The 13,923-nt window shown below is 39.9% G+C and overlaps 1 protein-coding gene across 1 annotated transcript; it reads left to right on the top strand.

Moving 5' to 3' along the window:
- The first annotated feature begins 4,461 nt into the window (after positions 1 to 4,461).
- TBL27 (TRICHOME BIREFRINGENCE-LIKE 27) lies at positions 4,462 to 6,386 on the top strand. Its single transcript, XM_077366835.1, has 2 exons — positions 4,462 to 4,805; positions 4,928 to 6,386. Exons 1-2 carry the CDS (start codon positions 4,565 to 4,567, stop codon positions 6,022 to 6,024), a joined length of 1,338 nt encoding a protein of 445 aa, XP_077222950.1. The 5' UTR covers positions 4,462 to 4,564; the 3' UTR covers positions 6,025 to 6,386.
- Positions 6,387 to 13,923: the final 7,537 nt, after the last annotated feature.

Below are 13,923 nucleotides of genomic sequence, written 5' to 3'. Positions count from 1 at the left end.
TCAAAGATGGGACCCACTGTCACAAGATCCTTTCGATGAATCGAAGCCTATAAATGGATGGTTCAGATCAGCCAAAATTGGGTTCCATTATACTGATTAGTCACTCCTCATTGTGTGTGGAATATTCTTCCTTAGCTAAGGTGAGATCAGTGTAGGGGTTTGTTTGCAACGTGGTTAGCTGAAAGACAGTTATGGGGTAAAAAAATGTGTTAATATTCTGTAAAAGTTTTACAGCAAAAAACTACTTGTTTTTTATTTTTTCAAACGGTTGATGTTTGAACATGTTTTCTAGCAAACTTTTCGACTTCCATTATATGTTGTAAATGACAAAATTTTTAACACATTGAAGGCTTGATTACTAGTAGGGGTGTCAATGAATCCAGACAGTCCGTTGGACTGTCCGAGTCCGAGTCTGAAGTTAAATGGAAAGGACCTAGACACATAACTAGGATCCATGGACATATTTCAGATCCCAATCATAGGATCCGAAAAAATTACCGATTGGATCTAGACAATTAAGCCCAGCCATAAATCTGATATTATTACATTATTGGGAAAATTACAGCTGCTTCCCTCAACTTTCTGACACGTTCAACGGTAACCCTATAGTTTTAAACTCATCAACTACACCCTTGACTTTTCATTGTGTATAAGGTAGACCCCTTTATTGACGGTCCGTCCACAAATCGAAGGGTTAGGATGATTCTATGGAGCTGATGTTTTGGGCACACCCTATATATATGTCAGGGCCCATCATCAAATGAATGTTTTGGATCATCCAATCAATGTGTCCCCACTTTGTTTTTGGTTGGCGGACTAGAGAAGGTTCTCTAGTACTAGAGAGAGATCTCAATTAGCATTAATTGTGTTTCAAAAAAGGGGGTCTACCTTGTACACATTGAAAAGCTAGAGTTGTAGTTGATGAGTTTGAAACTATAGGGTTATCCTTGAATGTGTCAGAAAGTTGAGGGGGTGTAAATGTATATTTCCCTATATTATTTTATGGAAATGCCCTTCAATTTTTATAACAATAATTATTATTTCGAAGATATTTTTGTAAAAATAAGACGCATCTAATTTTTGAGCGCTTTTTATTTTCAATATTTTGTCATTTATCTGTCTCAAGTCTTTGAGTGAGCCTCTTCCTTTTCTTCTCTGATCATTGCCTGTAAGTCTGTAATCCTCTGCGTTGTGGCCACTGTTACTTGTCCTCGTGGTGGCGGCGAATTGCAATCATAAGAGGTTGAGGGTGAGTAAGTTGATTCGATCTGAAGTGGATCGTGACTGCCCGAATTTGATAAAACAGATCAGGCATTTGAATGGATTGTGACTGTGACATAGGTTGATCCGATCCGAAGCGGATCCATTGACACCCCTAATCACTAGCTAAAACTCCCAATATAGCACTGTTATCTCTAGAGACTACCAGGGATGTCTCCTGCTGATGTGTCACCCTTGTCTCCTTAAGAAATCCATGCCAAAATCCACAAAAAAGTGGAATTTTGCTTGGATTTCTTGGGAATGTTGCTCACTCTCTCTCTCTATCTATTTGTAATGACACCCTGTACCGCTAAGAGGTTGACAACCAAACTCTACTTTCCACTTTTCTACTAGGTAAGTTTCAGGTAAATCCAATGTTTATCTCCTCCCTATTGACTACTCACATCACGAAAAAGAGGTGAGGTTTGATTAGAGAGAGAGAGAGAGAGAGAGGCCCACTGATAATGGTAGGAAGAAGGCTAAGGAAAATCATTCATTGCACGACCACGACGTGTTATTCCTTCTTTCCTTCTTCCTATCATTATCAGTGGGCCTCTCTCTCTCTCTCTCTCTCTCTCTCTAATGTCATCTTCTCCCTCCTTTGGACTCAGAAAAAGGCTGGTCACTTTTGTTACAAGGAACCATGTGAGGCTGTGGTGGGCCCTATCTAACCCACTTCTTACCAATATTAGATTAGGTCTTAGCTGCCTCCCATACTTAGATTTTCGTCGTATTTCTGCCGCCCAACAATCAGGTGACTCTTTATCTTTTTGTGAGTTAGGAATCATCCGTACATCGAATACATCATCCTTCAGTGTATATGCTATTGTATAGAACCGAGTTCTAGGACTGCAACTCGGGCTGGGTTGGGTCGGGTTGTGGCTGACCCTATCCCAAACCGAGTCTCGGGTTGACTAGGGTCAATCCTAACCTAGCCCGCCTCTAAATCTCTAAACCCTAACGCAACCGATTTTTCAAAATTGGATCGGGCGTCATTGGGCAGAAATAAAGAATAAAATACATAAAAAAATATAACCCAAGATTTTGAAAATTGCAATAAAATTTGAGGATGGGATGTTGGGTTGCCCAAGGCCCTAAACCTCACCCAACCCGGAATTAAATCAACCCTAACTCAACCCCAATCCGAGCGGAAATTGGGTCGAACCCGTTGGGTTCGGGTTGATAGGTGGGTCCCTACCCTCTTCATCTATAATCCCTCACGCCCATTTGTTGGCCCCACTCATCACCATTTGTTCGATATTGATGTGGCAGTGTCCTCTAGTTTATACACGTTGTGTTAAGTGTATATCATATTCCCCATAGAAGCCTGAATATGGTAAGATGATTAAGGTACCCTACAACCCAAAAGCAAGAGGCCTTACTTTCTATCTTTTCAACACTAACTAACTAAAATAGACAACGGGGTATAATATGTTTTCCCCCTTTTCTTCCCCGGGCCACCCCTTCGCAGTGTGAAAAGCTTAAATACACCATCCGGGGGGTGGCCCAGGGAAAAAAGGGCACAAATTTTATGATCTTTGTGGGTCCCATCCGCCGCGTGCCACTTGTACGGTGATCAATGATATTTTAAGACAATACCTAACATGCTTGTAAAATATTTAATAAATTAATAATTAAAGATAATTAATTAATTTTTTTATATTAATATTAAAATTGAAAACTTGTTTTTATTTATTTTCTTTTTCTTAAATGAAGAGCACTTGAAAACTTGAGCTGCACCCACCCCATGTGATCACCTCTGTAACATCACTTCTTTTTCATGGACAAATCTCCATCTCCTCTTGCTTTTTTTTAAAGGTTAAACAAAAGAAAATTACACATAATGACAATAAAAATAATAATAAAAAATCAAATAATCAATCAAAGGAATGATAGAACGAAGGGCGCCCTTGCAAAAATCAGCTTCAAGGGTGCCCCCTATTGGCTGATTTCTGCAAAGTCAATACGGTTTGTGCTACACTTTGCAGAAATTAACTAATAGGGGCGCCTTTGAAGCTGATTTTTGCAAGGGCACCCTTCATTCTATCATTCCTCAATCAGGAAAGATGGTCTATCCCTCTTAGGGGTGGCAAAATTGGCCGAACTGAACCGGAACCGAGCTGAAACCGAACCGAAAATTCAGTTTCGGTTTGGTTCGGTTTGGGTATCAAACCGAACCGAAACCGAATATTTGCAATTATTATGAGTAAAGGGTTGCAAAATTGGCGGAACCGAACCGAAACCGAACCGAAAATTCAGTTTTGGTTCGGTTTTGGTTTGGTAAAACCAAACCGATTCAAATTTCGGTTCGGTTCGGTTTGGGGGTCAAACCGAACCGAAACCGAACCATTGCCACCCCTAATCCCTCTGTTCCAATCAAATTTAAAAATAAATAAATAGTCGTTTTTTGCCTGATTTGATTGATTAAGTCTCGTTTAGGATTATGCCAAAATAAAGCCAAAAGCCGTTGATTTTTGTAGCCCGTTATCTTACGAATGTGATGTCCGTTCGGCATGGGACGAAGACCAGATGGATTGTTTGATGATTTTCTACAAGATCAACGGTTTTGATTACACATGCATGTTCCCTTGCGGACCCAAAACTTGATTGTCGATCCGGATCGTAATTGATTGGTTCTCATTGGATGAATTGGATCCACAACTACACAAATGGTTTAATAATACGACAAGACAAACTGTACACTAACTCCATGTGGTACCCATAATTTTTATTTCTTAATTATATATAGGGAAATGATATTTCCACCCATTACTAGCATTTTTCCCACTTGATTACTAGGAAAAGTCAAATAAAAAGGAGGAAAGGACAAATCAAAGGAGGTGAAAATGGTGGGAAAGAGGGTGAAAATATCAATCCTTCATCCCTAGCCCATATATACATAGTAATGAAACAGTCATATGGTGGTCTAAAAGAAATAAATTTATTAATGTACTAGATAATAAAAGGGAAGTGATAAATCGACTCCCCAAATTGATAAATCCACTCCCCATGTGTCTTTCTCTCTCCTCTAGGTTAGAGAGAGAAAGAGGAGAGAGATAGACACATGGGGAGTCGATTTATCCATTTGGGGAGTGGATTTATCACTGCCCTAATAAAAAAAGGATCCGTACATGTTTGAATTGGCAAGGAAATAATCAGTGTGGGGTTTGAATGATTATTTTAGTTAGGCCAAGAAAATAAGATTCTAGATGTTGTTTTTGACTAAATCACCCCCTCTTTTTCTCCACCAAAACCCCAACCTCTCTTACTCTGACCATGAAAATAGAGCCCTCCATTTCGGATCATGTCGTTGCCCTTCTCTCTCCTAATCCTTGGTAGCAAAAAACAGAAGAAAACCTGCAGAGAAATGGGCACCACCCTTTTCAAAGGCCACTTTCATTTCCTCATCAAGAAGCTTCTACCTTGGGCTCTCTATGCTCTCCTTCCCTTAGCTCTCTTTCATGTATACTTCTACCCTCTCCCCTTCAATCAACCCTTAAATGAGACTCCTCAAAACAACCCCACTACAATCACATCCTCTCAAGGTATTCTTCATAGCCCATAAACTTACAAAATCACAGCATGTCTAGTCCTTAGTGAGTTAGCTCCATTTTCTATGTACCACATATGTGACTAAGAAATGGTTTCCTTGTTCTATTTTTTGTAGCCGAAGAGGAGAAGATTAGCGAAATTCAATGTGATTATTCGAATGGGCAATGGGTACGCGACAATTCGGGCTCTCGATACAATGGTACAAGCTGCGGTACGATCAAGGATGGCCAAAATTGCATTGGCCACGGGCGGCCAGACATGGGCTATCTCTATTGGAGGTGGCGGCCCAAGCAATGCATGCTCCCCCAGTTCGAGCCCACGGCTTTCCTCCGCCTTCTTAAGAACAGACACCTTGCTTTTATAGGTGATTCAATGGCTAGGAACCAGCTTGAATCCCTTCTTTGCCTTGTGTCCCAAAGTTCCCCTCCCGAGCTCGTCTATCGAGACGGAGAGGATAACAAGTTCAGGAGATGGTACTTTGCTTCCCACAATATTAATGTTTCCATCTATTGGTCACCCTTTCTTGTAAAGGGTATCGAGAAATCTGCAGCAGGTTTCAATCATAATAAGTTGTACCTGGACCTCCCAGATGAGAGATGGGCGTCAGATATGGGTGAAAATGATGTAATTATTTTCTCAATAGGCCACTGGTTCCTTCATCCTGCTGTTTATTACGAGAAAGAACTAGTACTTGGGTGTCATTATTGCCCCGATCTTAATCATACCGATATTGGATTCTATGAAGTGTTCAGAAAGGCAATTAAAACTACGTTTAAGACTGTTATTGAACGGTCTAGTGGTAAGGATATCCGCATAATCCTTACCACGTTCTCGCCTGCACATTTTGAAGGCGATTGGGACAAGGCCGGGGCTTGTCCCAAGAAGGAGCCTTACAAAGAAGGTGAGAAGGAGTTAGAATGGATGGATAAGGAGCTGAGGAAGATTGAGATAGAGGAGGTGGAGATGGTGAAAGAAGAAGGCAACAAACATGGGTTGAGGTTCGAAGCCCTCGACGTGACCCAATTGTCGATGATGAGGCCCGATGGACACCCTGGGCCCTACATGTACCCTAATCCATTCACCAATGGGATTCAAGAGCGTGTCCAAAATGACTGCGTGCATTGGTGCTTGCCTGGGCCCATTGACACATGGAATGAGATATTGTTGGAACTAATGAAGAGATGGGAGGTTCAGGCAAAGAGAGGGATATGAGGTGTGGGAAGAAAAGAGAAGGTTGGAGCCTTGGAGAGTTCTACTCAGTACACTCCAAAACAAAACAGGGAATCCAAGGGTGTGTTGGTTTATTTCTTGGGTGTGATGATTCGTTTTAGAAGAAAGCCAAAAAGAAAGATGAGGTTGGTGTTTGGTGAATTTTTTTAGTGGTTCGATGTACTTTGTGTAGATTTAGGAGGTACTGATTCTTTTGACTCTCCTTTTCGTAGTGTGAAGTAGAAGGGAGTTTTGTCATGAGCTATGGCTCAAGACTGAATTGAGCTACTAGCCATTTCTGCCCTCAAGGAGAATTTCTCTAATGTAAATTGCTCAAATGAATTCAATCTTTTATGCAAAAGAAACTTCGGTGGAAGAAAGATTTTGGGCTTTAGACCCGGGGCGGGGGGGGAGTGGTTGGTTTGGAATGAGTAAATTCTTTGTATCTATAAGTAACAATTTACATTCTCTTTCTCTCTCTCTCTCTCTAGGTTTCTTCTTCCCTTTAATTTTTTGAAGATTACAGTAGTACCTATCATTCTAGAGCATCACCTTTTGGACCCCACCTCGGATTGCTCATGGTTCAACATGACAAATTTATTTCCCCCTCTTAGTAAATGCATTGCTTACCCGACAAAAAAAAAAATCATCCAAGAATTCATCGACTTTTGAATGGAATGCTAAACTGAGTGCATCCATGCAAATATCAGTATTGGCCCCCCGGGTCGGATAGACATCCTCAAAGTGGTTCCAATGGGGGACGCCCTTGCGGCGCAGTGGCACCCTTAATATTACCATTCCTCTTGAAATATTAACATTTTGTTCTTTTTTTTTTTGGGTCATTCCTTCGTAGGCTCTTGATTGAGCAGCCGGGAATCTGGTTAGTTCATTTTTCATGGATTATTTTTATAAAATTACCTAAAAGCAAAATGCTGTTGCTAATTTCTTCCCAAGGAAGATTGTCCCTGTAAGGGGCCTAATATCCCCCCTTTTTATCCCTTGCCCCCTTTTACTTACAATGACTATTTGTATGGAGTTTCAAAGGCTATAATATTCTTTTCCTCCTCTTTTAATAAAGTTGGCCAAATTCTCAAATGGGTTGTTGGTCACATGGCTTCTACCAATAGGTGAGAAGTGGGCAAACTACTTGGTGGTGCAAGAGACTAGGGGTCGACCTTTTACCATAAAATCAGTTGGGTTTGGGTTGATTCCAATTCATTTTTTTAGCAAAAGCTTAAACCTGACCAGACCCAAATTATACTCTTGATAGAATGTAATTGATTCTAATTCATTTTTTGGCAAAAGCTTAACCCAACCTGACCTAAATTGCACCCCTATTAGAGATGTAGTGTTCCCAATTAGTTGGCCTCCAAGCTCCCATTGAAAAATGTGATAGGACCCAGTTAGGAATGAATGATGTGGGATAGTGAATTGCAAAATTTCCCATTGAGATTTGAGAACATTAGTCCTATATCTTACAAGAGCAGACGCAAAGGACAAGATTACTTTGTCCCCAATTCCTAATTGCAGAAAATGATGGGAAACTACTGCTGTCAACCAAAAAAACGTTTCATAGTTTCTGGAGGCGGCTGGGTCACCTTAAGCTTAAGATCAATTGCCCACTTCACCTACCAACTTCATGATTTAATCAAGGATTTGACTCAAAATCTTCCAAGGAAAGTGCCGCAACCAAACGGACTCCGCATGATTTATTCTCTCTCAATCTCTCTCACACACACACACTTGTGTTTCCACATAGTTGGCAAATTAATTTTGATGCAAAACATTTACTAATGATCAGATTGTTCCTTAAGCTGGCACGAGTGGGATATTTCCCCCCCTGTATTTTTCTTTTTATTTATTTATAAAAATACTAATTTCATTAAAAAGAAGGATTACAAGTGCACTTCGGGCGGAAGATTAAACATATGTCTCGATTAAACCCTTCCAAAATCTGGATGAATTGGACTTGAATAAGCTTAGATGGCTTAAGGAGTCATCATCTCCTTCATTGAGATTTAGTCCCTATTTGTTTTGGATTTTGAGAACCGTTTGTGAGTCCAAAACTGATTATTAGGAGTCAATTCAGGGAGATGAAGGTCTTGTTGGCAACTACAGAGTGCAAATTCTCTCTCATATCCATTGTGAAGGAAACTTAGCTAATCTCGATGGACCAACGCTCATGCCTTGAACCCAAGAGATGACATTTGAAGAATCCCCTTCTACCTACATCTTACTTTCCATTTGATCCCTAACTAAGCTCATGCCGAAGTGAAGAGCATGAACCTCAGCTTCAGTAGAGTCCGTTATTCCATCTGGCCAATAAAAGATGTAGATAATGGCGCCATTATTGTCGCTAAAAACCCCTCCATTTATGCTGCCTTTTGACAATGGAATGAATTTGTTACTTTTCAAAAAAAGAAAAAGAAAAAGAAAAAAACCCCCCTCCAATTCCCGCTTTGCTGGGGTTGCCAAGAGAGCAACCATCGACATTGAGCTTGAAAACATTTGGTGGAGGGGGCCTCCAAGTCGCTAACTGCTTTTCATTTGGAATAGAACCCATCACGATTGTCTTCCAATTCCTAAAAATGCAATCCGTAGAATAGTCACTGTTTTGTCGAGCCCAATATGTCGCACTGAATCTGATCTTCCAATCTAGTGTGAAAGATTAGGACGACTTTTCCTAAAAAATCGCAATTTCCTTCCCAACCAAATCTCCCACATTACCACAAAGGGGATGAGACACCAAAGTGTTTTTCCCAAAGATCCGCGCGTTCCTTTCCACACAGAATCTGACAGGTCTTGGATCTTTGATGATCCCTCTTCTTCAATTGGGTGTCATAGGACTCAGTGCAGGAAAGAGTTGTAGGGGGCTATTGGCGGGACATTCTTAGGTGCTAGGACATTGCTCTATGTGGAATCATCCATGAAAAATTGTCGCTAGATGCATGCATCCGCTGCCTGATAATCTGAAATTGAATGTCACAGTAGCTCATTTTGCAGCCTTCGACTAGCCGAGATTGGTGGCATGACAAGAAACTTCTAGGAGAGATGGCAAAAGCATTCTCCAGCCCTCTTGCATCAAGGATTTCTATAAGGAAAACTTTGGTCCTCCAAAACGGGCTGATGTATTCAAAGAACATCACTTTGGTCCATTGTCGGTCAAAGGAGATTTAACGAATACTGCTGTATGTGCTTCCATATCGAGAATTTAGTCACATGGGATTTAGCTAACATAATAATGTAGATTGGAATACTTCTAATTAGGGCTGCAACTCGGGTCGGGCAGGTCGGGTTTTGAAGAACCCAACCCTACCCGAGAAATATCTCAGGTCGGGTCGGGTCGGGTTTTTTTACGTTGACGCAATTTTTTAAGGAAAACTCTTGTTTGGCAAGGCAACTCAACTCATAGAAGTAGAAAAACTCAAGCATGACAAACTCTTGAGTGCATTAACTAATAACTAGTCCAAAGAGAATAAATTGATGCATTACCAAATGAAAATGATTGTACTCATATGAGATAAACAATAAACTATTTAGTGCATTAACTATTTAGTTGAAACTTGAAACCCTAGAGCTAAAGGGGGGAAACGAATAGAAGATGGAAAGAGTCCCTGTGATTACGTGCGTGCGTGAGTTTTACTTTTAAGTTTTCCCTTTTAAAGTAACAAAAGTTTTTGAAAAAAAAAATACATACTATAACTTAAGTAACTCGGGTCGGGTTGGGCCCCTTCAACCCCGGCTCGACCCAAGATTCATGCTGGCTTTTGGATCGTAGACCTGGCTCGACCCGAAACACGAGAAACATGAGCCCAACCCACGCTATTTTCAGGTCGGGTCGATGCGGGTCGGGTAAAACCCGACCCAAGTTGCAGCCCTACTTTTAATGCTCTTGAATCTGCCCTAAAAAACATCTCTCAAAGCACAAGTGAGACATCCTGGAAATTTTGCTTGAGAAAGTTTGGTGGTAGGAACGAATTTCCTTGCAATTTGTTCTTGTTTTGGGATGGGGTGTGGGTGGGGAAGGGGTATGTGGGTTTGTTTGTTTGTTGTATCACTTCCTTTTTCTGTTTTTTTTTTTTTTGAAAATGGTAGCCAATTTTATCGAAACAAACGGCCGAGATGGTCAAGATACAAGGTGAAAGACAACAAAAGGAAAATGAGACAAGATACAAGAGAAAAAAAAGAATCAAAGGGGAAGAGCATCGAAGAGAGCTAAAGCCTCCTTTGAAACTCCATATCTCGCAAGGCAATCAACCACTTGGTTAGCTGATCGGCGAACATGAATAAAGGACCAAGAGGACCAAGCCGTCCATTCAAACATTTTGTCAAAAAGATGATCAAATCTCCAAGGTGGATTTTGAGATTTCTTCAACCACCTTACGACGTTCATCGAGTCTCCCTCTACTATAACATTTTCCACACGGTCTCTCACTAAAAACTTCAAGCCTTGATGAACCGCTTTCATTCTGGCCTCCGTTGTATCGGCACTCCCAATGGGGCCAGCAAAAGCCCACATGACCTCTCCTTCACTATTCCTTAGAACCCCACCAATGCCCCCAAAGCTAGAACCATCGAAATTGAGTTTAACAAAATCCAACGGCAGAGGGACCCACTCTCGAGACATTTCTGCTTAGAGACCGCCGATCCACACACCACTCTCCACCCTGCCCATAGATCATAAGCAGAGACAAACCTGAAAGATGGTAGGATCTTCACCTAAGATATCCTTAGAAGAGCTAAAACTCTAATGAATAGGAATTCTGAATTTTGAGAAATCCCTTTAAATACTCTTTCATTCCTTTCCTTCCATAGCACCCTAATGGTGGCTAGGAAAGACAAATTCCAGAGCATTATCACCTTTCTGCTTCCAAGTGGAAGAGGACCAACATTGGCGAAGGTCAACGTTCAACCAATTTTTCCGGGAAGACCCAAGAAATGCCCATCTGGTTGTTGTTTCTTCATTTCATATTTTGAATGTATTTGTGGTCATCTCATCTCTTTTGTTTGCCGTTGATATTTTTGATTAATAAAGTTTTTCTTGATGTTCAAAAAAATTATTATACCTAATATTGCGCATGATGTAGCAAGGACATATTATTTTCTGTCTAACCAAGAACATAACCTAGATCATTTTCTCTACTTCTCAAGTTTCTTATTGTCCATATGATATTATGTCATGTCATCTTTCACTATATAGTCAATAGTTTTATACATTAAAAATGTAGTTTTCTCCCAGTTAAGTGGAATTAATGTTGTGTAATTCCACTTCTCTCTCATAAACACCTTGCAACAATTATAAGAAAAATCTATAACATGCCATAGTTTCCATTTGCCATCTCAAGTGGTAAATTATGCAAATATGATACGTCAGATCACTTCATGGGTGCAACATGACCTGCACCATAAAAGGTGAAGAAGAGAAAAGTAAAAAAAAAAGGCACAAGATACAGGGAAAATATGCATAAGAAGCAGAGTGCCATTAAAACATAAGAAACAATGAAAAGCACAAAGCATTTACTAACAACATAAGCAAAAGAAACTCTCCAAGCATAGAAGACAAGATGCCTAAAATCTAAAATCATTCGCTCAACGAACCCTTGAATCTAAGGAAATAAACACATTAAATAACATATTTAATCGGAAAAGGGGAAAAAAAGCTATCCAAACAACAGTTCCAAAAGATATACAACCCGAGAAATCTTCAAACTCTTAAACCCTAAACCATTGAACCTCCATCATAAATCCCATTGAAAACCCTAGAGCCATAAATGGTTAAGCCGCAATCCCTACAATTCTCCGGTCTTACTGAGATGAGAGATCTTAATGGGTATCGCTATATCAACCATGGGAGGTAGGACAAACCATTTAGCATAAAATGATATTGAGGTAATCATGGAGCCAACCTCAACCATCAGCTAAAAAGCCCCTAAGAGAGATCCATTCATAGAGACAGCATCAAAGGCCATGACCTAAGCATGAGAATCACCCTCAAACCCAAACAACTAACATAGAGCCATAAACACTCATTGGCTTAAATAGTCTGCCATAAGGACAGGTAAACACTTAGTAAATCAAGTGAAAGAGTTGAAATACAAGAAGGATATAAGTCATGGGAAAAGGCCCTAGATGGTGCAAAGGTCTAGGGGTGCAATAAACCACAAGACTAATTCAATGGTTGTCAAATTTTCTTGTTTAATGATCCGCATACACATATTCTGTTCGATGGAGAGACCACTACCATTAAAAAGCTTTAAGGTATACAACAACAAATAGGTCTGAATTCGTACAGAATTCCATGGAGTAAATTGTACTCGTTCTTCTCCTACCACCAGAGTAGCTAAGTTCTAAAAAGAGGCATCAATGTGTCATTATGCAAATATGCACCAGATTACCTATTGTGATTGCCTATTGTTAAATAAGCTTAATTGATTTCCAATGTATAAGCAGATTGAATAAAACATATTCTGACTGTTGTCCATTTTAATTGCTTCCAGTCATCAGAACCCCTAATTAAAATTCTCATTCGGATTTCAGAAGAATTCTATTGACAGAAAATATTTCAGTCCATACTCCAAATAGTATATTTTAAAGTATAAACAAGTACATCATGTTAAATGAGAGTTCAAGACAACAATAACAGAAGCCTATTTCAATTCAACTCATGATTCTAACAGTTTCGCTAAATGAAAGAACTCAAGCGTTTGCAAGAACTCCAAGCCAGCACTAAGAGTGTATCAGCAACCAGGGAGCTTCAAGTTCCACAACTCAACTACGCCTTTGTCCCAAACTAGTTGGGGTCGGCTTCAAGTTCCACAAAATGCAAAATTCTTATGCCATTTATTATATTAAATGCCTTGCTCTATAAAAAAAAGAAAGAGTGAGGATGAAGCAAGTGGAAATGGTATCCAGTTATCCACTGTACTTGCAATGTTTTGGTGAGGTGTGCTCTAGTTGCTTGTCCAATGGATAGTTCAACATTTTAGAGTCTCAACTAGCTGTGCAGTCTTCATTTTTTTTACCCGGAATTTATCTAGGAATCTGGGCACACCAGAAATTTCATTGATGAATAAAAGAAGCATGGTGGGAGGGAAACCACATTACCACCAAACCAAAATAAAAGGAAAATTACTTACAACAGATATTAGGTAACAATAATTTCCATTTTATTACTTACAACGGATACTTGGGAATAATCATTCAAAAAAAAAAAAAAAAAAACGGATACTAGAGAATATGAATGCCCAAAGAGTCACATCTCAAGGTGCCCTTTCAGGTCCTTCCACGGCCAGTTTGTATGATTCTCTTTTCCTCCATAAGAAAAATTAGCTAAAGAGCCAGGAACCTCATTAGCTTCTGTGAATTGATGCGATACTTTCTGCCTCAACTCTAAAACCAAAGATCGAAGCACCTAACAATAATAGACCATAGGGGATCCTTCTTGTCAATGACCGCATCGATCAAGATTTTACTCTCTGCTTCAAGCCAATTGTTAGATAGACCAAACACTTTAGTACTTTACAATACCTTAGCCCATATAACATACTTCTAGTCTCTGCCTACGAGTAAATGATATTGTCATAAAATGAGAAAAAGCAAATAAAATCTAAACTTTATGGTTTCTCATGATTCCTCCTCCACCTGATATGCCAGGATTGCCTTTGGAGGCACCATCCGTATTTGATTTGAATTCATTCTCCTTAAGCTTAATCCACTTCACTTGACACACCCTCGGAATTTTCACCGGGTTGGACATCATATCAATAGCCCCAAGGGCCCAAACCTCGATTGCGAGCAATCTAAAAAGAGCTTAAAAGAGCTAGCAATAGCTGTTACCCATACCACAACTACCTTGAAGATAATATTTAGATGTTTGGCCTTACCATGCATGCCAAATCTCCC

Source organism: Tasmannia lanceolata, unplaced genomic scaffold (genome assembly GCF_043159265.1).
Source record: "Tasmannia lanceolata isolate RefF3 unplaced genomic scaffold, GAP_Taslan_0.1 ptg000023l, whole genome shotgun sequence".
Lineage (NCBI taxonomy): Eukaryota > Viridiplantae > Streptophyta > Magnoliopsida > Canellales > Winteraceae > Tasmannia > Tasmannia lanceolata.
The sequence above is the reverse complement of the archived record's forward strand: the minus strand, read 5'-3'. Positions and strand labels throughout refer to the sequence as shown.